Source organism: Aquarana catesbeiana, linkage group LG12 (assembly GCF_042186555.1).
Source record: "Aquarana catesbeiana isolate 2022-GZ linkage group LG12, ASM4218655v1, whole genome shotgun sequence".
NCBI lineage: Eukaryota > Metazoa > Chordata > Amphibia > Anura > Ranidae > Aquarana > Aquarana catesbeiana.
In genome coordinates this window covers 123,414,574-123,438,841 of record NC_133335.1, presented here as the reverse complement: position 1 = coordinate 123,438,841, position 24,268 = coordinate 123,414,574, and the positions used below count along the sequence as shown (strand labels likewise).

Genomic DNA, 24,268 nt, shown 5'->3' with positions numbered 1-24,268 from the left:
CAATCTAATCCTGGTCACTCCCTTCTGGCCAAAAAGACCCTGGTTCGCAACATTACTAAATCTGGCCGCAAAACCTCCATGGAAGCTGCCGCCGAGAGAGGACCTGAACCATCTGGAAGCGGACCGGTTATATCTAACTGCTTGGTTTCTGAAGAAGACCTCCTAAAAGCCAAGGGACTATCCGATTAAGTTAGTGAAGACCCTACTCCCCAGTAGGAAGGAGGTAACTCGGGCTATATATCTGAAAGTTTTGAAAAAGTTAAATTCCTGTTGCACTTCTAAAGGCCTCCGGGTCAAAAATTTAGTGTCAGTCTTAGAATTTCTCTGACGGAATGGAACAGGGGCTGGCAGCCAGCACCCTGAAAACCCAGGTGGCGGCTCTATAAGTTTTTTTTCGAGAAGACTCTATCCAGAGAGATCTCAATTTCAAGATTATTATTTATTTTTTTTTTTTTTTAGGCACTTGCGTGGAATAGGCCGGTAGCCCTTACAGTTTTTCCCAGTTGGATTTGTCTGTTTTGCAGGGTCTCACTTGAGCTCCATTTTAAACCCTTACAGGAAGCATCCTTTAAAAACATATTCCTTAAAACTATTTTTCTGGTAGCCATCACGTCGGCAAGAAGAGTCAGCGAGCTTCAGGCCCTGGCAGTCGCAGAACCCTTTCTAAAAGTTTTTTTAGGACAGGTAATCCTTCAAAACGATCCAGTTTTTTTTTTTTTTTTTTTTTTTTTTACCTAAGGTCTCCAACTTTTTACCGTTTGCAGGAAATAGTCTTGCCCACTTTTTCCTCAGCTTCTGCCAATTCAGGAGAAGAAGCTTTCCACACACTGGATGTGAGGAGATTCCTGCTACACTTTCTATCAGTCACCAAGGAATTTAGAAAATCAAGTGCTCTCTTTGTGATGTTCTCAGGTTCACGTAAAGGGAAGAAAGCTTCCAAAAGCACTCTGGGCAGGTGGCTTACATGGAGGATCACCGAGGCCTACAAAGCTAAGGGAGAAATACCCCCTTCAGGTATTGCCGCTCATTCTACAAGATCAGCGTCAGTTTCCTGGGCCAAAAGGGCCGGTGCTACGCCTGAACAAATATGCAAGGCTGCCACATGGTCCAACTTTTTCGACATAGGTTGGACCTGCTATCCACCACAGATCAAGCCTTCGGCAGGAAGGTGCTGCGGCAGTGGTCCCACCCCTAGGGTAAGTTTCGGTTATCCTCTCCAAGGTTGTCCTGTAAGGAGATTTGAGAAAGACTTGTGCCGTGTACAGACGATAGGATTTTCCGACAACAAAACAGTGGATTTTTTTTCCCGAAGGATGTTGGCTCAAACTTTTATACACACAGTCACACAAATGTCGGAAATTCCGAACGTCAAGAACGCGGTGACGTACAACATGTACGACAAGCCAAGAAAAATGAAGTTCAATAGCCAGTGCAGCTCTTCTGCTTGATTCCGAGCATGCGTGGACTTTTGTGCGTCGGACTTATATACACACGCTCGGAATTTGTCGGAAAATTTGAGAACCTGCTCTCAAACATTTGTTGGTGAAAATTCTGACAACAAACGTTCTATGGAGCATACACATGGTCGGACTTTCCAACAACAAGCTCACATCCAACATTTGTTGTTGGAAAATCCTATTGTGTGTACAGGGCATTAGACTTACCGGTGATGGTATTTCTAAGAGCCTTTCAGGACAACCGTTACTTCCCTCCCTTTTTATCTTAGAAGTGGTTTAAGTATCATGGTGGCTTTCTGTGCTTTGTTTTCCAGTATGCCGGAGACCACACAATAACCGAGGCCATGGGGGATTTAAAGACTGCGCGTGTTTCCTGGAAAATGGGAGGAGCTGCGCTCTCTCCAAGGCTGTCCTGAAAGGCTCCTAGACTTACTGGTGACAGTATTTCTAACTAAGTCATTCAGGGGGGGGGGGGGGGTTCATCATGTAGTGCCCCCCTGTGCACTCTGTTGCCACCATGGGATTTGAACTTGGTGCTATCGGCTCTTCAGAAGCCTCCCTTGAGAGAATCCGGATATTCACTTGGCTATGCTTTCGCAGAAAGGTGCCCTCCTAGTCGCTATTATCTCTGTGTGGCAGGTGTCGGAATTGACAGCTTTTGTTCTGCAAGCTGCCTTATCTGGTTTTACCCAAGGACAAGGTGGTGCTTCGACCTTCCCCTTCCTTTCTGCAGAAGGTGTCTGCACTCCCTGGACGTGGTTTGCGCGATCCACGTGTGTACTTTTCTTTGATGGCTGCTTTTCAGAGATCTGATTCACTCTTTGGGATCATGGATGGTCCGAAGAAAGGATTGGTGGCCTCCTCTGCCACTTTCTCATTGGATTCGGCAGACAATGGTGCGAATGTATGCCATTAAGGGTCAGGAACCTCCCTTCCCTGTTATGGCGCACTCCAGGGCAGTTATATATTTTTATAATCAATTTGATTCATACGCGTTTTATATACTTCATATATTTATTGATGTGTATATACATTTTATTGCTTATTAGACTATTTACCATTTTTTAAAATAATATATATAATTTAAGAAATTTGTTCCGGTGTCCCTGGGCTCCGCATTTTAAAATGTTTTTTTTATTTTTTTCCCTAGTCCATGTATCCATGTTCATTTGACTCTGGGCCAATTCCTTCACTCGCCAGCTTAAGTAGTTATCCCATAGGTTTTCCTAAATTAAAAATATAGGTATATGGGAGAATATTAGATCGCAACCTCCCAAGAAAATGGCCGACCACACACCCACGGGAATATGGCCGCTATAATACAGAATAGGGGGCTACTAGAAAATGGCTGCTTCACCACATTATTTAGGGACATAATCTATGCCAGTCGTTATCCACTGATGAAGTCACGTTGGCGTGACCCTACGCATCAGGATTGAGCCCCTGTCGCAGGATTATAAGCTTGCTCGCCCGTGGGGAAAATGCTTTTAAAACACTGTCAAAAGGAGTCTCTTCCTTATACACTACCATCACGGAGGATACCGAGAGGGAACCCCAGGACCACCATAGTGGAGGCACTACCCACCATAGAGAGCCACAAGTGAGCTAACTATAGAGGGACCCCCAGAGGCAGGTGGAAACATACGGACCTTCAGAGAGCCAATGACTGCGCTGCTATCAATTTATCCAATCAAGAGCCGAGAACCTTGGGCAGAGAGGTACATCGCGTCTCTGCCCAGGGAACGAGAGGGCTCAGGTGAGTAAAACGGGGGGGGCGGGTAAGGGGGGGCTAGGGGCCAGTCAGTGTCAGACATTTTTTCACCTTGATGCATTAAGGTGAAAAAAAACGAGGGTTTATGTAACGAGCCCCTGCTCGCTCGATTCCACTCTCCCGACACTCCTCTGTGGCTATTGAATCAGATTGCAACGTCTGATGGTTCGGTCATCCGATGCTCCGGGAATCGAACTACAGGTATGTGCCATTCAAATCCAGTTGTGATAGCTCAGAACAAACACCAGGCAGGCTGTATGTAAGTTCAAACAGGAATCTCACTTTTATTGGATGCACACAACACACTTTTATACACAGCAGTTTGAACATCCTGCCCCCAACAACCACTTTCCTATTGGTCAATAGTACACTTTAGTCTTCAATTAAGGTCCTCTTTCCCATGCAAATGAGGACTTGAAACAGGGTCAGCAGGGATTGGTCCGATAGCTTGAATAGGAGGACTGATATGTGTAATGACACAGAGAAGCCCCAGGGGGTAATTAAAGTACATAAACAGTCAAACACAGAACAATGCCTTCCTTCCAGACCACGGAGCCGTCTGGAGGGGGTTAGTCTTAAAACAGGGCAGAAGATCCCCCCCCACTGTATAATAGAATCAAAGGAGAAATACTTCAGTATTCCAAGCCTTATGACAATCCAGTATTCCAAGGTTCATGACAGTTTACAGCCTACCAACCTTGGCAGGTCTGGAAGTCCATGGTTTCTTACAGAACTTGGACTTTGGTTTGGCCCAAGGCCTGAGGTTGGTGAGAGGAATTTTTCATTGCAGTGGCTGGGTTATGAACATGCTTACAAAATACTGTCCCCCACCCCTGATATATTCTGGATAGATGCAAAATGAAGCAAAAAGGAAGTTCTGGACAGCCGCACTCCGGAATATAGCCTTTATTCTAAAAAGTCCAACAGATACAAACCACAGCAAAAAATGGAACAAATGAGCTGACGTGTTTCACACTTAAGAGTGCTTAGTCATAGCTACACTACCACCAAAAGCGAATATATATATATATGAATATATATATATTTTCAATTAAAAGAAACCCTTGATTAGCAAACACGATCAACATGTGCGATTTAGGGGAGTGCACATGAATGTGTGAATGCAGTGTGAAGATGAAACAAATACTTTTATAATAAATTAAGATTAAACCGACTAAAATAAAGTGTCTAGATTATTTTAATAAATTGTTCCAATGAACTGTGAATATATCTAATAAATATGTAAACACTTAAATAGTTGGTGAACAAAATGTGATAATAACTAAACATTTTAATAAGGTGAAAATAAGTGACTCAATTACAATCAATTATGAATCTGGGTTGATGATGGGGAAAAAAAAAATTTAGATAGATAGATAGTATATGTTCCAGAACATGCTTAGTCACAGAAATATATGTAGTTAAATGAATAAATACATGCTGTCTAACACCAACTATGTGTAAGGAGCTTGTCATATATATCTCGTGTATATATATATATATATATATTTTTATGAGATCCACCAGGTCTGTTGTTGTATACAGTTGCAATAAACAGTATGTGGAATGATATGAATTTCTGCACAAATTGGTCATAAAATGTGATCTGATCTTCATCTAAGTCACAACAATAGACAATCACAGTCTGCTTAAACGAATACAACACAAAGAATTAAATGTTACCATGTTTTTATTGAACACACCATGTAAATATTCACAGTGCAGGTGGAAAAAGTATGTGAACCCCTAGACTAATGAGATCTCCAAGAGCTAATTGGAGTGAGGTGGCAGCCAACTGGAGTCCAACCAATGAGATGAGATTGGAGGTGTTGGTTACAGCTGCCCTGCCCTATAAAAAACACACACCAGTTCTGGGTTTGCTTTTCACAAGAAGCATTGCCTGATGTGAATAATGCCTTGCACAAAAGAGCTCTCAGAAGACCTACGATTAGGAATTGTTGACTTGCATAAAGCTGGAAAGGGTTATAAAAGTATCTCCAAAAGCCTTGCTGTTCATCAGTCCACGGTAAGACAAATTGTCTATAAATGGAGAAAGTTCAGCACTGCTGCTACTCTCCCTAGGAGCGGGCGTCCTGTAAAGATGACTGCAAGAGCTCAGCGCAGACTGCTCAATGAGGTGTAGAAGAATCCTAGAGTGTCAGCTAAAGACTTACAAAAGTCTCTGGCATATGCTAACATCCCTGTTAGTGAATCTACGATACGATAAAACACTAATATACATACACCTATGAGCATTCTTGTGATGTCCAAAAGAACTAATAGGCAAATCCAGCCTATGAATCATTCTATTCATTGAAATATGAAGACTATGTTGCAAATGTTCTTTATTATATTTAGTGGACAAAGGAAATGGTCATGGGGAGAGAGTGTAGCAAGAACCCTCACTCTAGATATGACGATTTGGGAGATCCGGGGACTACCTTTAACCAAAAAATAGAAAAAAAATAAATGGTAGCTGGCCAAATAATCAAGGAAACGGGAGCCATCATACCACAAGCACAAAAAAAAATAATCAAGGTTGTATTCTAATGAAAAATCTACACACACACACACACACACACACACACACACACACACACTCCATATGTCTGCATTCCAATCATTACCGCAATCGACCTAATGTGTAGTGGCTGCTAGTGTTCGGCATCGATACAGCAATCTGCAACGATGTCAACACTGCAACCATTGTGAATCTACAACTATTAAACAAGGTACTGGATAAGGATCTTGCATTCTCATGTTGTAACGCTGTAAATATGCAATCTATGTAAATGTGCATACAAAATGTCTATAGGAACAAACCTCTATAAAAGAATCACTAGTCATGTCCGACACACGAACTATGATCTACACCCATGCCGGCGTCGCAAACCTCCAAGAATTGCAAAATGTCGGCTGCTAGTGAAAATATTGGATTAGATGTGAAACATTGTTAATAAGTTTGTCTAACATGAAAGCAGGATCCAATTATGTGAATGGATACAAATGAATGCAAAACCAAATCAACCACTCTACACTGGTAAAGGGGAAAGGGAAGAGGAAGACAAAAAAACAGGCAAAGGGAAACGAGCAGAGGGAAGAGATTATTATTAATGGAAACAGACAATGGAAGACATAGCCACGTACAGCCAATCATGTTAATTTGTAGACGTATCCTCACTCAAACCTCCCAATGGTTCATAATGTTCAGGACATGTCCTGCTTAGAGTCGTAATGGCTAACTAGACTGCCAACATGTAGATGAAAACCCATCTGTGGATAATACTCCCACTCATATCCACAAGACTATGTGTACAGAGTGGTCAGAGACGGCCAGAGTTTTGCCACACTTCCCATTAAGGACGGGCATACACACAACAATGTTGATTTCATGAAACATTGTAAACTGAAACCTAAATGGTAAATCTTATCTGGGACATGCTAATAGCTAGCAATGTGTGATAAACCTAAACTCAATAAGTCAATGTCATAACCAAATACGTCCCTAGATAAACATGTCTAAGTACACAGACATATCCTATGTATAATAGGCCGGGCATATATGTAATTACTGCTAGCATCCAACGAACCCGCAACAACACTCACACGAGTGTTGGCATAGCAACCATCACAAAACCTAGCGTGTCTCCCCCTAGATAAAGCATTGAATAAAAATTAATTAGCAAGGCACGCTTACTGCTCAGTCCCGACACCTATGTAACAATGTACACACCCAAACAAGGCATCAGATACACATTTCATCAGAAAATGCATTCACTGCTCATGTTTGATGCTAAATGTTAATATATTAATGTTAATAAAAACATCCCCATGACTCATGGCTGATGAGGTCTTATATGTATGTCAAAAAATGCATGTATCCACCAAACTGACCGCACACCCCTATACTCACAGATAATATATAATTGAAATTCCAGATATAATCACAAGAGCTATCAATACACAATGTCTACACTACAACCCATGCAAACCACCATGAGTCTAGTCATAATAGTGGGAAACATTTTTCGGAACATATGTGACTTCATGATGCACATATCGCATATACAACAGAGACCTGGTGGATCTCCTAAAAATATATATACGAAATATATATGACTACATGTTCCTTAGACATAGTTGGTGTTAGACAGCACATATTTATTCATTTAACTCCATATATTTCTGCGACTAAGCATGTTTTGGAAAATATATTTATATAATTTTAATATTTATATATTTATTAGATATATTCACAGTTCATTGGAACAATTTATTAAAAAAATCTATTTAGACACTTTATTTTAGTTTGGTTTAATCTTAATTTATTATTAAAGTATTTGTTTAATCTTCACACTGAATTCACAATTTCATGTGCACTCCCCTAAATCGCACATGTTGATCATGTTTGCTAATCAAGGGTTTCTCTTAATTGAATATCTAATTCAGTAATTGGACTCAATTAACTACACATGGAGTCACATATCTGAAATATTTTAGTATATATATATATTGCATCACTCTTGGTGGTAGGGTAGCTATGACTAAGCACTGTTAAGTGTGAAACGTGTCAGCTCGTTTGTCCCATTTTTTTTGCTATGATTTGTGTCTGTTGGACTTTTTAGAATAAAGGCTATATTCCGGAATGAGGAGAGTCTTGTATCCACATATCCACCTGGAGCGGTGATCCCCTTCCCTTCCCCTGCTGTTCCTGGACTGTGCATCTTCTGGATGCAATCATTCAGAGCAGGGCTAAACAAATATTCTCCTTGAAAATGTAAAGTTCCACATGCCTCTTGCAGGGTGACTCCGCTGACCAAGACTGCAGCCATCAAATCCTGTACGTGCAAAACTCCCAGACCAGAGGGTGTCCCACTGAGAAGCTAAGTGCATGAGCAAAATCTTCCAGGTTCCTGTTTTTAAATCGGTATCTCTTCACTAGAAGGGTCCCCCTCTCCTGTCATGCAAGACCTTGACAGACACTTATAGCTGCAATCGCCAGCCGCTAAGCTGCCCCATCAAGGCAATGAGGCTTTAACTTCTTCCCACCCAGCCACTGCACATAAATGGCCGGGGTCGGCCTTTCATTCAGGAACGTCCCTCAGATCGGGCGGCCGCTCGTTCCTATGATGGCTGTGATCACGGTACAGCCAATATTGGCGCTGTGATTGGCCCTCCTGACCATGTGACGGCTGTGTCCAATCGCAGCCTTCACATTGTAAACAGACACATGTCTCTGTGAGTGTTCTCTCTGCTGTGCTCAGTGAGAGCTCCGTGTGGGGGAATCTGCAACGTCTGACAGCTCTGTGTGTAAGAAATAGTTTTACACTCAGTGCCGTCACAGATCCCCACACACCAAGTACCACTGTCCCTGCTCCCATAAACCTCTATCAGTGTCCCCATCACATCTGTACCAGTGCACAAAACATCTGTCAGTGTCCCCCTGAACATCTGTACTAGTGTACAAAAACATCTGTCAGTGCCCCATCACATCTCTACCAGTGCACAAAACACCTGTACCAGTACAAAAAACATCTGCAATAGTGTTCCATTGTGATATCTGCAAAGGCAAACGCACACGTTGGTCCTGTATGCATACATAAACAGTGATCGCACCACACGTGTGAGGTATCACCGCGAACATCAGAGCGAGAGCAGGAATTCTAGCACCAGACCTCCTGTGTAACTCCAAACTGGTAACCAATAAAGGCTTATAAAGCGGCTCCTATGGAGCTTTTTTAAATATCGAAGCTTGGCGCCATTTCACAAGCGTGCACAATTTTAAAGCATGATATGTTTGTTATCTATTTACCCGGCGCAGCACCGTATTTTATATTTTACCAAAAATTTGTATATTATATTGTCTCTGTGCATTGACATTCAATAAAATGTATTTATGCGTTAGTGTGTAAAATTGCATCCAAAACATTTGCAAAACCCACCATTTATTCTCTAGGGCCTCCGCTACAAAAATCTATAACGTTTGGGGATTCTAAGTCATTTTCTAGCAAAAATACAGGGTTTCCTTCTTCTTTTTTTTTTTTTTTTTTTTTTTTTGCTTAATCCTAATCCTTATGAGCTGCTGATATCTACAAATCTTTCTTGAAGAGTCATACGACAATGGGGAGTCTGGATCACACCCATTTTTCTGTCATCTTGCTTGATGTCTGCTCTCTGCTCTTTCCCGAGACTTCACACAACACACAGATCTACCTCCCCCCCCGTTGCAGACAGAAAGATCTAATACAAAAGAATACATTTTTAACCACTTCCCATCCCGCGTATCGTAATTTGACGGCCGCAAGGTGGCTCTCTCATCCTGGGCGGCCGTCATATGACATCCTCAGCTTCCCGGCCGTCTAGGGGGCACACGCTCCCGCCGTGTCACTTGGGAGCCGATGCACATGCCCGGCGGCCGTGATGTCCGCCAGGCACCCGCGATTGCTTGTCACAGAACAGGGACGTGGATCTGTGTGTGTAAACGCACAGATCCACCTCCTGTCAGGGGGAAGGAGACAGATCGTGTTTTCCTTGTGTATATAGGAACACCGATTGGTCACCTCCCCCAGTCAGTCCCCTCCCCCAAGAGTTAGAATCTCTCCCTAGATAACACATTTAACCCCTTGATTGCCCGCTAATGTTAACCCCTTCCCTGCCAGTGACATTTATACAGTAATCGGTGCATGTTTATAGCACTGATCGCTGTATAATTGTCCATGGTCCCAAAATAGCGTCATGTGTCCAATTTTTATCCGCTGCAATATCAGTCCTGACAAAAATCGAAGATCGCTGCCATTACTAGTAAAAAAAAAAAAAAAAAAAAAAAAAATCTACATAAATCTATTCCCTTTTTTGTAGGTGCTATAACTTTTGCATATATATATTATATTTAGGGCTGCAACTAACGATTATTTTTATAATCGATTAGTTGGTCGATTATTGTTTCAATTAATCGGCTAATAACCTTAAAAAAAAGTGTGGTGTATAATTTAGTTAAAATGTAAAGTTTTAAAAAAAGGCAATTTATTCTTAAATATCTCTATGCAGTGGTAAATAAAAATAGCCAACTATATGGTTAGGGAGTAAAATATCTAATCCACTCTGAGAATAAAAGACAGAGGAGATATACTGTATATACTATTAGAGGAGAGATAAGAACGCTTGATTTTCTAATCGTTAGGGGGTTCATTTTCAACCACAGTAATGGGAAAATTTGGAAGTAATAAACTTCTTGGTGAAAGGAATTATCAGTCTATGTGGTTTTCGTTCAGAAATTACAATTATTTTTAAAACAGAATGTTAAAAACAAGTGAAAATTTCAAACATTCTTTCATTCATCGAATGTACAAAGATTTTTCGTCTGAATATTCTCATCTGAAAATTGATCGGTATGGCCAGCATAAGGCTCGGTGCACACCTATGCAGTTTGCTTTTGATCTGTTTATGCAGTGCTCTTTGCTGTGCATTTTGATTTTTGTGCACGTGATTTTGCTTCTCCATTGAAGTATGTTGAACCAAAAAAGCACTGTTTTGCGTAAAAAAAAAAAAAAGTCACTGGCGCTTTCCAAATACGCACCGGCTGAAAAAGCATAGATATGAACGTGTCCCAAAGGAAACCGTGTTAATGAACTGTAGTGCGTTTCTGCAAAACGCACCAAAAAACACACAGATGTGAACCAGGTGTAAGACATTTAGTAACATAATGGGGTTAAACGAATATTAGCCGTTTATAGTACAAAAAAGCAAATAATCACTACTGTTCATTTTTTTTACTGTGAAAGAAATAGTTACAGTAGTGATTATTTGCTCTTTTTGCACTATAAAGGGCTCATTTTAGTTTTATTTTTAACCACATTGTGTTACTGGCCGATTAATCGATTATTAAATTAGAAATCGATTAATTTCATAATCGATTAGTTGTCGATTAATCGATTAGTTGTTTCAGCCCTAATTATATTATAATTTATTTTTTTACCAAAAATATGTAGCATAGCGGCCTAAACTGAGGAAGAAATTTTACTTATTATTATTTTTTTTTATTTTTTTTAATTGGGATATTTATTATAGCAAAAAGTAAAAAAAATATTGTGGGTTTTTTTTTTTTTTTTTTTTCAAAAATTGTCGCTCTTTTTTTTGTTTTTTGTTTTATAGTGCAAAAAATGAAGACCGCAGAGGTGATAAAATATAAACCAAAAGAAAGCTCTATTTGTGGGGAAAAAAATGATCAAAATTTCATATGGGTACAGTGTTGCATGACCGCGCAATTGTCATTGAAAATGTTACAGCACTGAAAGCTGAAAATTGGTCTGGGCAGAAAGGGGGTAAAAATGCTCTGTATTGAAGTGGTTAAAGTAAAATCCAGCACTGGCTTTTGTCAGCATTGCCTACATGGTGGGGCATAGGGATGACGACAGTGGTGGGGATAGGGATGACATCAGTGGCAGTGGTGGGGATAGGGATGACATCAGTGGCAGTGGTGGGGATAGGGATGACATCAGTGGCAGTGGTGGGGATAGGGATGACATCAGTGGCAGTGGTGAGGATAGGGATGACATCAGTGGCACTGGTGGGGATAGGGATGACATCAGTGGCACTGGTGGGGATAGGGATGACATCAGTGGCACTGGTGGGGATAGGGATGACATCAGTAACAGTGGTGGTTGGGATAGGGATGACATCAGTGGCACTGGTGGGGATAGGGATGACATCAGTGGCACTGGTGAGGATGGGGATGACATCAGTGGCACTGGTGGGGATGGGGATGACATCAGTGGCACTGGTGGGGATAGGGATGACATCAGTAACAGCGGTGGTTGGGATAGGGATGACATCAGTGGCACTGGTGGGGATGACATCAGTGGCACTGGTGGGGATAGGGATGACATCAGTAACAGTGGTGGTTGGGATAGGGATGACATCAGTGGCGGTGGTGGGGATGTGGGTGACATCAGTGGCGGTGGTGGGGATAGGGGTGACATCAGCGGTGGTGGGGATAGGGAGGTGGATGACATCAGTGGAGGTGTGGGTGAGATCAGTAGCAGTGGTGAGGATAGGGATGACATCAGTGGCGGGGATGGGGATGACGACAGCAGTGGCGGGTATAGAGATTATGTCAGTAGCAGTGGTGGTGTGGAGATGAGGATGACATCAGTGGTGGGGTTAAGGATGACATCAGTGCATTAGGGCGGCACAGTGGTGTAGTGGGTAGCACTCTCGCCTAGCAGTAAGAAGGGTCGCTGGTTCAAATCCCAACCACGACACTACCTGCCTGGAGTTTGCATGTGCTCCCTGTGCCTGCGTTGGTTTCCTCCGGGTACTCTGGTTTCCTCCCACACTCCAAAGACATGCTGGTAGGTTAATTGGATCCTGTCTAAATTGTCCCTAGTATGAATGTGAGATAGGGACCTTAGATTGTAAGCTCCTTGAGGGTAGGGACTGATGTGACTGTACAATGTATATGTAAAGTGCTGCGAAAATTGACAGCGCTATATAAGTACCTGGAATAAATAAAATAAATAAATCAGTGGCAGTGGTGGGGATAGAGATTACATCAGTAGTGTTGGTGTGGGGATAAGGATGACGTCAGTGGCAGTTGTGGGGATAAGGATGACATCAGTGGCAGTTGTGGGGATAGGGAGGACATCAGCAGTGGTGGGGATAGAGATTACATCAGTATCAGTGGTGGGGATTCAGAGGACACAGGAACATCAAAGCCCAGGGGAGAGGTGTTGAAGTTTTGCAGAGGAGACTTGCAGTCACACTGCCCCTGCTTCCAGGTTTTAGCTGGGGACACGCTGCCATGGAAACAGAGGCACGTGAAAACCGTGCTCCTTGTAGATAGCAGCCTGGGTGTGCACCTCTTCACCAATCACACCCACATGTCCTCCAGAGGGAGGGAGTGAAGGAGTGGCTGGATTTTGGAGCTGTGTCCACCCCTTGGAAACTTTTGAACTGAGAGAACACCATTAGAGGCTGATTCTGGACATTTCAAAAGACTATTCTGCAAAAAAGAAAAAAGACTAGGGAAAGAAAGAAATGCAATGCAGGTATGAAGGTAGCATGTACTACCTATTTTTGCATTCCCATACTTCTCCTTTTAGGGCCAGTTCACACCAGATGCAGTTCCGTGCAGTTTTGTGCGCTTTTTTTCTGCACAAAATGCATGCACAGTGTTTTCCCTGTATTCCTATGGCTGTAGTTCATACCATGCAGTCAGTTTCCGGAAACTGACTGCATGGTGTGAACTAGACCCATTGGAATACATGGAAAACACGGTGCATGCATTTTTAGTGCAGAAAAAAAGCGCACAGAGCTGAATCTGGTGTGATCTAGCCTTTAAAGTGGATAATGGCTGAAGATGCTCTTTGTGGCTGTTGTGCTACTTTATCGCCATCCTCAGCACGAGTAGCAGAATGTGTTTTGGGGTGTAGTTGCAAGTATGCCAATGCCGTGTGTGATTAATAAATTATGACATTTTTGTGGGAAAAAAAAAATAATTTCTTAATTTTACAAAGAGTTGTGGGAAAAAATTACAACTTCAAAAATTTGTCATGCCTCTTTCCAAATACCTTTGATGGGCTGCTTTAAAAAAAAAAGGGGGGTCATTTTGGGGGGGGGGGGGGTTATTTGTACTGTCTTGACATGTTGGGGCACAATCTCAGGCCTGACTCTTAGAGACAGAGGCATGATGGGATTTGTAGTTTCACCACAGCTGGAGTGCTGAGGTTGCCTACCCCTCTGTTGGGGCCTCAAGAAATGAGGCCCGTACATCAGCTGTGATCAATTAAATTTCAATGTTTGGTACCATAGCTTGACTCTAGCTTTTACACAGACTAAATAATATACATTGATTTGGGTTATTTTTACCAAAGAAATGTAGCAGTATAAATTTTGATCAAAATTTATCAAGGGAAAAACTACTTGTTTCCAAAATTTTATAACAAACTGCAACTTTATTTTTTCATAATTTTCATTCTTCTTTTTTTTTTTTTCATTTGTAGCGCAAAAACTAAAACCCCCTGTGGTGATAAAATATTCCATGGACTCAACATGCCTCTCAGCAATTTCCCTGTGTCTACTTTCCAAAATGGGGTCATTTGGGGGGGGTCGGGGTTGTACTGCCCCATTTTAGCACCTCAAGAAATGAGATTGGCAGTCATAAACTAAAAGCTGCGTAAATTCCAGAAAATGTACCCTAGTTTGTAGACGCTATAACTTTTGCGCAAACATACGCTTATTGACTTTTTTTTTTACCAAAGACATGTGGCTGAATACATTTTGGGCTAAATGTATGCTGAAATTTTAGTTTATTAGATTTTTTTTTTTTTTTTATAACAAAAAGTAGAAAATATATATATATTTTTTTTTTCAAAATTTTCGGTCTTTTTCCATTTATCGCAAAAAATAAAAATCGCACAGGCAATCAAATACCATCAAAAGAAAGCTATTTGTGGGGAAAAAAAAGGACGCAAAATTTGTTTGGGTACAACATTGCATGAACGTGCAATTACCAGTTAAAGCAGCGCAGTGCCAAATTGTAAAAAGTGCTCTGGTCATTGAGCAGCCAAATCTTCCGGGTTAAATACCACCAAAAGAAAGCTCTATATGTGTGAAAATTATAATTTCATTTGGATACAGTGTTGCAATTCTCATTCAAATAGTGAGAGCGCTGAAAATTGGTCTGGGTAGGAAAGGGGTGAAAGTGCCCAGTATTGAGGTGGTTAGATAATGCCTCCAGACACTAGTCCAAAGCATCTTTAAATACAGGACATCACCTACGGGACATGTGGGATTACATAGTAGGTGAGGTCGAAAAAAGACACAAGTCCATCAAGTCCAATCTATGTGTGTGATTATATGTCAGTATTACCTTGTATATCCCTGTATGTTGTGGTCGTTCAGGTAATAGTTTCTTGAAACTATCGATGCCCCCCGCTGAGACCACCGCCTGTGGAAGGGAATTCCACATCCTTGCCGCTCTTACAGTAAAGAACCCTCTTTACTGGGTTAAGGTTAAACCTCTTTTCTTCTAATTTTAATGAGTGGCCACGTGTCTTGTTAAACTCCCTTCCGCTAAAAAGTTTTATCCCTATTGTGGGGTCACCAGTATGGTATTTGTAAATTGAAATCATATCCCCTCTCCAAGTGTCTCTTCTCCAGAGAGAATAAGTTCAGTGCTCGCAACCTTTCCTCATAACCAATATCCTCCAGACCCTTTATTAGCTTTGTTGCCCTTTGTACTCGCTCCATTTCCAGTACATCCTTCCTGAGGACTGGTGCCCAGAACTGGACAGCATACTCTAGGTGGGGCCGGACCAGAGTCTTGTAGAGCGGGAGAATTATTGTTTTATCTCTGGAATTAATCCCCTTTTTAATGCATGCCAATATTCGGTTTGCTTTGTTAGCAGCAGCTTGGCATTGCATCATCTACTAGGACCCCCAGGTCCTTTTCCATCCTAGATTCCCACAGAGGTTCTGCCCCCAGTGTATAGATTGCATTCATATTTTTGCCACCCAAATGCATTATTTTACATTTTTCTACATTGAACCTCATTTGCCATGTAGTTGCCCACCCCATTAATTTGTTCAGATTTTTTTGCAAGGTTTCCACATCCTGCGGAGAAGTTATTGCCCTGCTTAGCTTAGTATGTTCTGCAAATACAGAGATTGAACTGTTTACCCCATCCTCCAGGTTCTGATTGAGATAAGAAATCGCCAGATCTACTGAACACCCATTAGTTGGTGAACTCGCTCTCCGTGTGGTATTGCTGAAAGCGGACCTTCAGTCATTTTTGCAACTTTCCATTCTATTAAATCTTCTGCCCTTGTTGCTTTAACTTTTGGATAGTAAAACATTTTTTTTCTGCCAGTAAATACTTTATACAGCCCACTTCCCATTTCTTGTCTGGTCATTAGCCTAGGCTTATGACCTCATGCACAGCACTCTGACTCTTGTGAGAGTTTGCCGGGGGGGGGGGGGGGATGAGTCAGTCATAAGAGGTCCAATGAAAGCTGGAGATGTGTGTCTGTGTAAGTCCAGGAAGTGAACAGGCAGCAGCTTCAGCTGCCCACAGTTAAAATGGCTGCAGCCAGACATAGTGGAGGGAGATTTTCTGCAGCATATTTGGCAAGTACGGAGTCGCAGTGTATATATAACATAATATGCAAAGTGGTTGGAGGGAAGCATCAGAATGGCAAAGATGTTTTTATTACAAATTATGTGAGCATACTGTAGTTCCTCTTGAACAAACCTTTTTTGGCAGAGCAAATGCCTTTTCGGGGTGAGCACAGTCTGAGTACAGAACATCCTTAACCACTTCCCTACCGGGCCAATTCTGGCATTCCTCTCCTACATGTAAAAATCATTTATTTTTCTAGGAAATTACTCAGAACCCCAAACATTCTATCTAACCACAGTATCTCAGAAAAGTGAGTACACCCCTCACATTTTTGTAAATATTTTATTATATCTTTTCATGCGACAACACTGAAGAAATGACACTTTGTTACAATGTAAAGTAGTGAGTGTACAGCTTGTATAACAGTGTAAATTTGCTGCCCACTCAAAATAACTCAACACACAGCCATTAATGTCTGGCAACAAAAGTACACCCTTAAGTGAAAATGTCCAAATTGGGCCCAAAGTGTCAATATTTTGTGAAGCCACCATTATTTTCCAGCACTGAACTAACCCTCTTGGGCACGGACTTCACCAGAGCTTCACAGGTTGCCACTGGAGTCCTCTTCCACTCCTCCATGACGACATCACCGAGCTGGTGGATGTTGGAGACCTTGTGCTCCTCTACCTTCCGTTTGAGGATGCTCAATAGGGTTTAGGTCTGGGGACATGCTTGACCAGTCCATCACCTTTACCCTCAGCTTTTTTTAGCAAGGCAGTGGTGGTCTTGGAGGTGTGTTTGATCCCCTCCCTTCAGTCTCCGAAGGGAGGGGATCATGCTCTGCTTCAGGATGTCACAGTACATGTGAAAAATATTTAAACCTCTAACCAAAATGAGATAAAAATAGTGGCGCTAAAATTAATAAAGTGAAAGTAAATATAAATTGCTGAATATACAACAATAAATAATAACCACCCTGTGACAAGTGTGAAAATAGGAGAACAAATCTATAATAAAACGTCCATAATCTTCCAGTACTAAAGCTTTATGTGATGTATTCTCAAATCTTCCACCACCCCACTATGCGACAGTGATTTCACTCCCTTCAGATAGCGCACTCAGCAGCTTCCAATGCCTTACACTTCCGTGCTTGGCTATAGCGCTTTCAACCACACACAAAAGGGGTTAAGTAAATTCCAGAATCCAGCCGTGAACATCAATCGGGATCTCTTTTCAAATATCATTATATGTAGAAATACAGATTTGCATAGCTGCAAATAAAAATAAAAAAAATTTGAATTGTGGTTACGATCAAATATTTGCACCTGCAATCAAAAGAGTGTGGTTTCTCGCCATGTCCACCTAGATGGAGATCCTGACCAGCACAGGAAATTCCGGATGCTTACAATGACTCATTTCCGGGTCAGAAGGTGAAACCACGCTCTTTTGATTGCAGGTGCAAATATTTGATCGCAACCACAATACTATTTTTTTTATTTTTGTTTATTTGCAGATATGCAAATCTGTATTTCTACATATAATGATATTTGAAGAGAGATCCCGATTGATGTTCACGGCTGGATTCTGGAATTCACTTAACCCCTTTTGTGTGTGGTTGAAAGCGCTATAGCCAAGCAGAGAAGTGTAAGGCATTGGAAGCTGGTGAGTGCGCTATCTGAAGGGAGTGAAATCACTGTCACATAGTGGTGTGGTGGAAGATTTGAGAAGACATCACATAAAGCTTTAGTACTGTAAGATTATGGTTGTTTTATTATAGATTATTTGTTCTCCTATTTTCACACTTGTCACAGGGTGGTTATTATTGTATGTTCAGAAATGTATATTTACGTTCACTTTATTATTAATTTTAGCGCTACTATTTTTATCTCATTTTGGTTAGAGGTTTAAAAAATTTTTTCACATTTTTGCACTTTTTAAAGTGCCAGCTACGCTGTATAAGTTTATTTTTTCTCGCATAGGCGTAGTGGTGGTGCTTCAAGTGTAGGCCTAGGGTACTTGCTGACCATTAATGTCACAGTACAGGTTGGCATTCATGGTTCCCTCAATAAACTGTAGCTCCCCAGTGCCAGCAGCACTCATGCAGCCCTAAACCATGACACTCCCACCACCATGCTTGACTGTAGGCACACGCTTGACACCATCTGAACCAAATAAGTTTATCTTGGTCTTATCAGACCACAGGGCATGGTTCCAGTAATCTATGCCCTTAGTCTGCTTGTCTTCAGCAAACTGTTTGCGGGCTTTCTTCTGTATCATCTTTAGAAAAGGCTTCCTTCTGGGATGACAGCTATGCAGACCAATTTGATGCAGTGTGCGGCGTCTGGTCTGAGCACTAACAGGCTGACCCCCCCACCCCTTCAACCACTGCAGCAATGCTGGCAGCACTCGTATGTCTATTTCCCAAAGACAACCTCTGGATATGACGCTGAGCATGTGCCCTCAACTTGCTTGGTCGACCATGGCGAGGCCTGTTCTAAGTAGGGCTGCAACTAACGATTATTTTAATAATCGATTAGTTGGCCAATTTATTGTTTCGATTAATCGGATAATAACCTTAAAAAAAGTGGCGTATAATTTAATATGTAAAGTTTAAAAAAAAAAAGGCAATTTATTCTTAAAAATCTATATGCAGTGGTAAATATAACTAACCAACTATATGATTATGGAGCAAAATCTCTAATCCACTCTGAGAATAACAGACAGAAGAGATATACTGTATATACTATTGGAGGTTGAATCTGGTAAATATCATCAGACTCGGAGATCACATTTTTTATTTAGACCCCTTTCACGCTGGGGCGCATGTAATGCAACCTGAAATGTGCCCTGCCCCCATGTAAAAGTTTACTTTAAATGTAATAGGTATGCCTTCTATTACCTCTAGTCTATCAGCCTCCACCTTCTCTGGGGTCAGATGCTGATCTTCCCTGCACAGTCTTTAAAGTATTTTTTTTTTAAAACAAACATGTTATACTTACCTTCTCTGTGTAATAGTTTTGCACAGAGCAGCCCCAATTCTTCTCTTCTGGGGTCCCCCACCGATTGCTTCTGGCTTCTCCTGCCTTTAAAGTGCCCCAATAGCAAGCTGCAAGTTATAGTATAGTGAGCCCCTATAGCAAGGTAAAAAAACTTCTGCCTTTAGATCCACTCACTTCCTGCCCAGGACTACATGTCCTATGAGACATTGCTCCTCACACATTCACATTCGCAAGTTCTCAGGCACTTACTGACACGTATGGATGGTGTGCTGAACTGTAAGTGTGCTGCACTGTGTTTCCTGATATGTAAACAAATAATGCATTCTGTATGCCGGCCAACTAATCGGCTGGCTGATTAATCGATTATGAAAATAGTTGACAACTATTTTCATAATCGATTAGTTGTTTCAGCCCTAGTTCTAAGTGGAACCTGTCCTGTTAAACCACTGTATGGTCTTGGCCACCGTGCTGCAGCTCAGTTTCAGGGTCTTGGCAATCTTCTTATAGCCTAGGCCAGCTTTATGTGGAGCAACAATTCTTTTTTTCAGATCCTCAGAGTTCTTCGACATGAGGTGCCATGTTAATCTTCCAGTGACCAGTATGAGAGAGTGAGAGCGATGACGCCAAATTTAACACACCTGCTCCCCATTCACACCTGAGACCTTGTAACACTGACGAGTCATATGACACCAGGGAAGGAAGATGGCTAATTGGGCCCAATTTGGACATCTTCACTTGGGGGTGTGCTCACTTTTGTTGCCAGCGGTTTAGACATTAATGGCTGTGTGTTGAGTTAATTTGAGGGGACAGCAAATTTACACTGTTATACAAGCTGTACACTCACTCCTTTACATTGTAGCAAAGTGTAATTTCTTCAGTGTTGTCACATGAAAAGATATAATAAAATATTTACAAAAATGTGTGGGGTGTACTCACTTTTGTGAGATACTGTGTATTTATGTATGTTTTTCAATTTTTCTGGAAAATATCTTGAAGTCAGAAATCAATAAAAGAATGTGATTCTGTGAAATGATTGTTATAGATTCTCCTATATATAAAATTTTGTGAAACCCAATTTGAAGACTAAAATTTGAACTTCTATCTTTACAGAGAAAAAGATAAGGTTACTACACGGACACTGAAGGCACGCATGGATTAACTTTTCCTGAAACTGAACACTGTAACCATTTTTTTTTTTCTTTCTAATAAATCACGTTTTTGGTGGATCTTTGCGTTTTTGTTTTTATTTTTGGCAAAACCACACACACACACACACACACACACACACACACACACACACACACACACACACACACCAAAAATATTGGGATAAATTAGAGAGACTGCAAACCAGGCCTTCTTGTCCACAACAGGGCCTCACCTCACAAATACGCTTCTGGAAGAATGGTCAAACATTCCCATAGACACTCCTAAACCTTGTGGACAGCCTTCCCAGAAGAGTTGAAGCTGTTCTAGCTGCAAAGGGTGGGCCAACTCAATATTGAACCCTATGGACTAAGACTTCAATGCAATCAAAGTTTGTGTGTGTAAATGCAGGCATCCCAATACTTTTAATATATTGTGTGTGTATATATTATAATATATATATATATATATATATATATATAATATATGTGCGTGTATTGCAGTGACTAGTAAAATAAAAATTCTAAAAGTAAGAAGCTGACTAGGGGCAGCTGTACCCAACAATCTGCTACAGCATGTCTTTTCTTATAATCTTGCTGAGGCTAGAGAGATCAAAGATGCTTCATCCAGAGCCTTAGCTACTCTTGTTATGTCACTTTTAAAGCTTATGAAGGAAAAAAATTAAATCAGTACCTCTCTGCAATATGATTAAGAAAAAGAGAAGAACTCCGTGCCAAATAAGGTAAGTAATGTCTAAAAAGATTAAATGACCAAACCAAGCTGCTTCCCAACTTGAACATATAATGATCAGATTGTAAGTGAGTAAATAAGGGGGCGCTAGTGACTAGATTAGGTGAAAAATAAAAGCTAATGTGATAGGAAAAAGGAAATTATTAGCTAGGACTTCTCACAAAAAATTGAGAAGTAAAGAGTGAAAACCAATAATAGTAAATATGTAGCAACGTCACATAATATAAAGTGACACACAATGATCAGTGACAATGACACAGTCTCAGCAGTGGACTATCTTGATAGAGAGTGACACACAGGAAAATAAGTTTCTTCTAAATTAGATTGATTTCTTGATGTTCACAAGTAAAGATTCCTTCACCAAGAGAGAAAGATAGTACACCTTGCGGTAGGAAAATGATATCTGCTTCCCAGATACCAATGACTCCTTTACTTAAAAAGAGAGTCATTAGTGCTTGTGCAGGGTTGTGCCTGCTCACATAGGACGACTGGATGCTGGGTGGTAATTAGGCAAAAAGACCCTTCTGGCCTCGATAGTTCAGGCATGGGATATGTGGAAAACCATAATAGCTTCCATAGTGTAAAACCGTTTATTAAAATAAGAAAAACAGATAAAAGGCCAAATGGGCGATTACATTTGTGGGTGCCTACCCGTCACTGGGGCTGCTTGCTTGTCTAGGTAGAAATAGGATCGGTATCCCGTCGCATCGTCTTGAGGTTCGGCGTGCGTTTCACCCGGCGTGAGTAGCAAACCAGAGAACCGGACATAGGTGGAGATCACGTGACCACGTACCGCTCCGACGTACGTTTCGTAAGAACGTCTGCAGGGAACGTACCGCTCCAACGTACGTTTCGTAAGAACGTCTTCAGAGGCGCTTCCCTGAAGACGTTCTTACGAAACGTACGTCGGAGCGGTACGTGGTCAAGTGATCTCCACCTACGTCCGGTTCTCTGGTTTGCTACTCATGCCGGGGGAACGCACGCCGAACCTCGATGCGATGGGATCCCGATCCTAATCCTACCTAGACAAGTGAGCAGCCCCAGTGCCAGGTAGGCACCCACAAATGTAAGTGGCCATTTGGACTTTTATCTGTTTTTCTTATCATTTTAATAAACGGTTTTACACTATGGAAGCTATTTTTATTTTCCACATATCCCATGTCTGAACTATCGGGGCCGGAAGGGTCTTTTTGCTTAAGTACCACCCAGCATCCAGTCGTCCTATGTGAGCAGGCACAACCCTGCGCAAGCACTAATGACTCTTTTTAAGTAAAGGAGTCATTGGTATCTGGTAAGCAGATATAATTTTCCTACCGCAGGGTTGTACTATCTTTCTCTGCAATATGTGTACATTTTCCACAGAGCCCCCTTTTACTTACCTGAACCCGGTCGATCCAGCTGGTGTCTCGGGTCCTGATCGGATAGATTGATAGCAGCGCATCCATTGGCTCCTGCTGCTGTCGATCAAACACAATGACGCGGGGGCGTCTGTCAATAAACGCAGCAGCACACGGGAGCATGTCCGTACAAGTGCCAAAGGGTGATCGGCTCTCCAACAGGTCACTCAAGAATAGGAGGAGCCAGGAGCGCCGCTGAGGGACCCCAGAAGAGGAGGACCGGGGGAGGTAAGTATGACATGTTTAAAAAAAAACTAACCTTTAGTTACCCTTTAAATGACCATGTCCATAAAACAATTTATTGCATTTCCTTATATCTTCCTCTATTATTATAATTCTTAAATTCTCACCAGAGCACATGGCCCTTAATTATATACAGGTCAAACGACGCAATCTCCAAGTGTCTGTGACTTTCTTCTCCATCCATGTTTTTCGACTTTGCTCTTCCAGAGACTTGTGTCCAAAAAAAATGGGAATAAACTCAGTGTAGTATTCTGAACAAAAAATTAACCCCATCGCGCTTAAGGGTAAAACAAATGTTAATGCCTAAGCACAATTTTGCAACTTTGACATGTGTTCGTAAAACTGTACATATCATGACTACTTTCTGCATTCAGGTGGATTATACCGCGTTTTTTTAAGGACAAATTGGTAATGTATACCTTTTTATCAAAGACTACTGGCCCAAAATAGTTAAAAAAATATATATATTTCTTGCTACTACCATAACCTTCCACCAAAGAACAACCCAAAATAAATTCTGCTCCTCACGATCACAGCAATACCCCTGTATGTTAGTTGTTTGTACCTGTAGTACAGCCCAGAAACAATAGTGCACAGTTTTTTACTTTATCCTACCTAAAACACATGGACACTAACTGATACTAATTTAAAATAAATAAATCCTGCCCAAAAAATACTGGCCTTGAGCCTGGCACAAACCTTGATCTAGGTATTTTTTTTATTTGTTATTTTTTTTACTCATTTTTTTCCTCTCTGCAATGAGAGAGAGCAGGGCCATCTTTAATATTGATTGGACCCTGGGCAAACATTTTCCTTGCCCCCATTTGTGATTAGTTGCGAGAGGTTACAGTGTATCATTATCGCTCACTGACTGATATTTTAGTAACGAGAACGGTATCGTTCGCAGTAATCAGCATGGATCCATGAAGAATCGTTGCCAAACCAATCTATTAACTTTCTATGAGGAAGTGAGTTGCCATCTAGATAAAGGAAGGCCTGTAGACGTGGTGTATCTGGATTTTGCAAAAGCATTTGACGCAGTTCCCCATAAACGTTTACTGTATAAAATAAGGTCCATTGGAATGGACCATAAGGTGAGTACATGGATTGAAAACTGGCTACAGGGGCGTGAAAAATGAGGAGTACTCGGAATGGTCAGAGGTGGGTAGTGGTGTCCCCCAGGGTTCTGTGCTGGGACCAATCCTATTTATTTTGCTCATAAACGACCTGGAGGATGGGATAAACAGTTCAATCTCTTATTTGCAGACGATACTAAGCTAAGCAGGGCAATAACTTCTCTGCAGGATGTGGAAACCTTACAAAAAGATCTGAAAAAATTAATGGGGTGGGCAACTACATGGCAAATGAGGTTTAACCCTTTCATGAC

At 41.4% G+C, this 24,268-nt stretch overlaps 1 protein-coding gene across 1 annotated transcript in view; it reads left to right on the top strand.

Moving 5' to 3' along the window:
* The window catches only part of PSMB3 (proteasome 20S subunit beta 3), a 66,347-nt gene extending 45,776 nt beyond the window's left edge, over positions 1-20,571 (top strand). Inside the window, exon 6 of the mRNA XM_073608315.1 lies at positions 20,456-20,571. Coding sequence (XP_073464416.1) covers positions 20,456-20,504 — 49 coding nt within the window. The 3' untranslated portion in view covers positions 20,505-20,571. The remainder of the gene's footprint in view (positions 1-20,455) is intronic.
* The last annotated feature ends 3,697 nt before the right edge of the window (positions 20,572-24,268 follow it).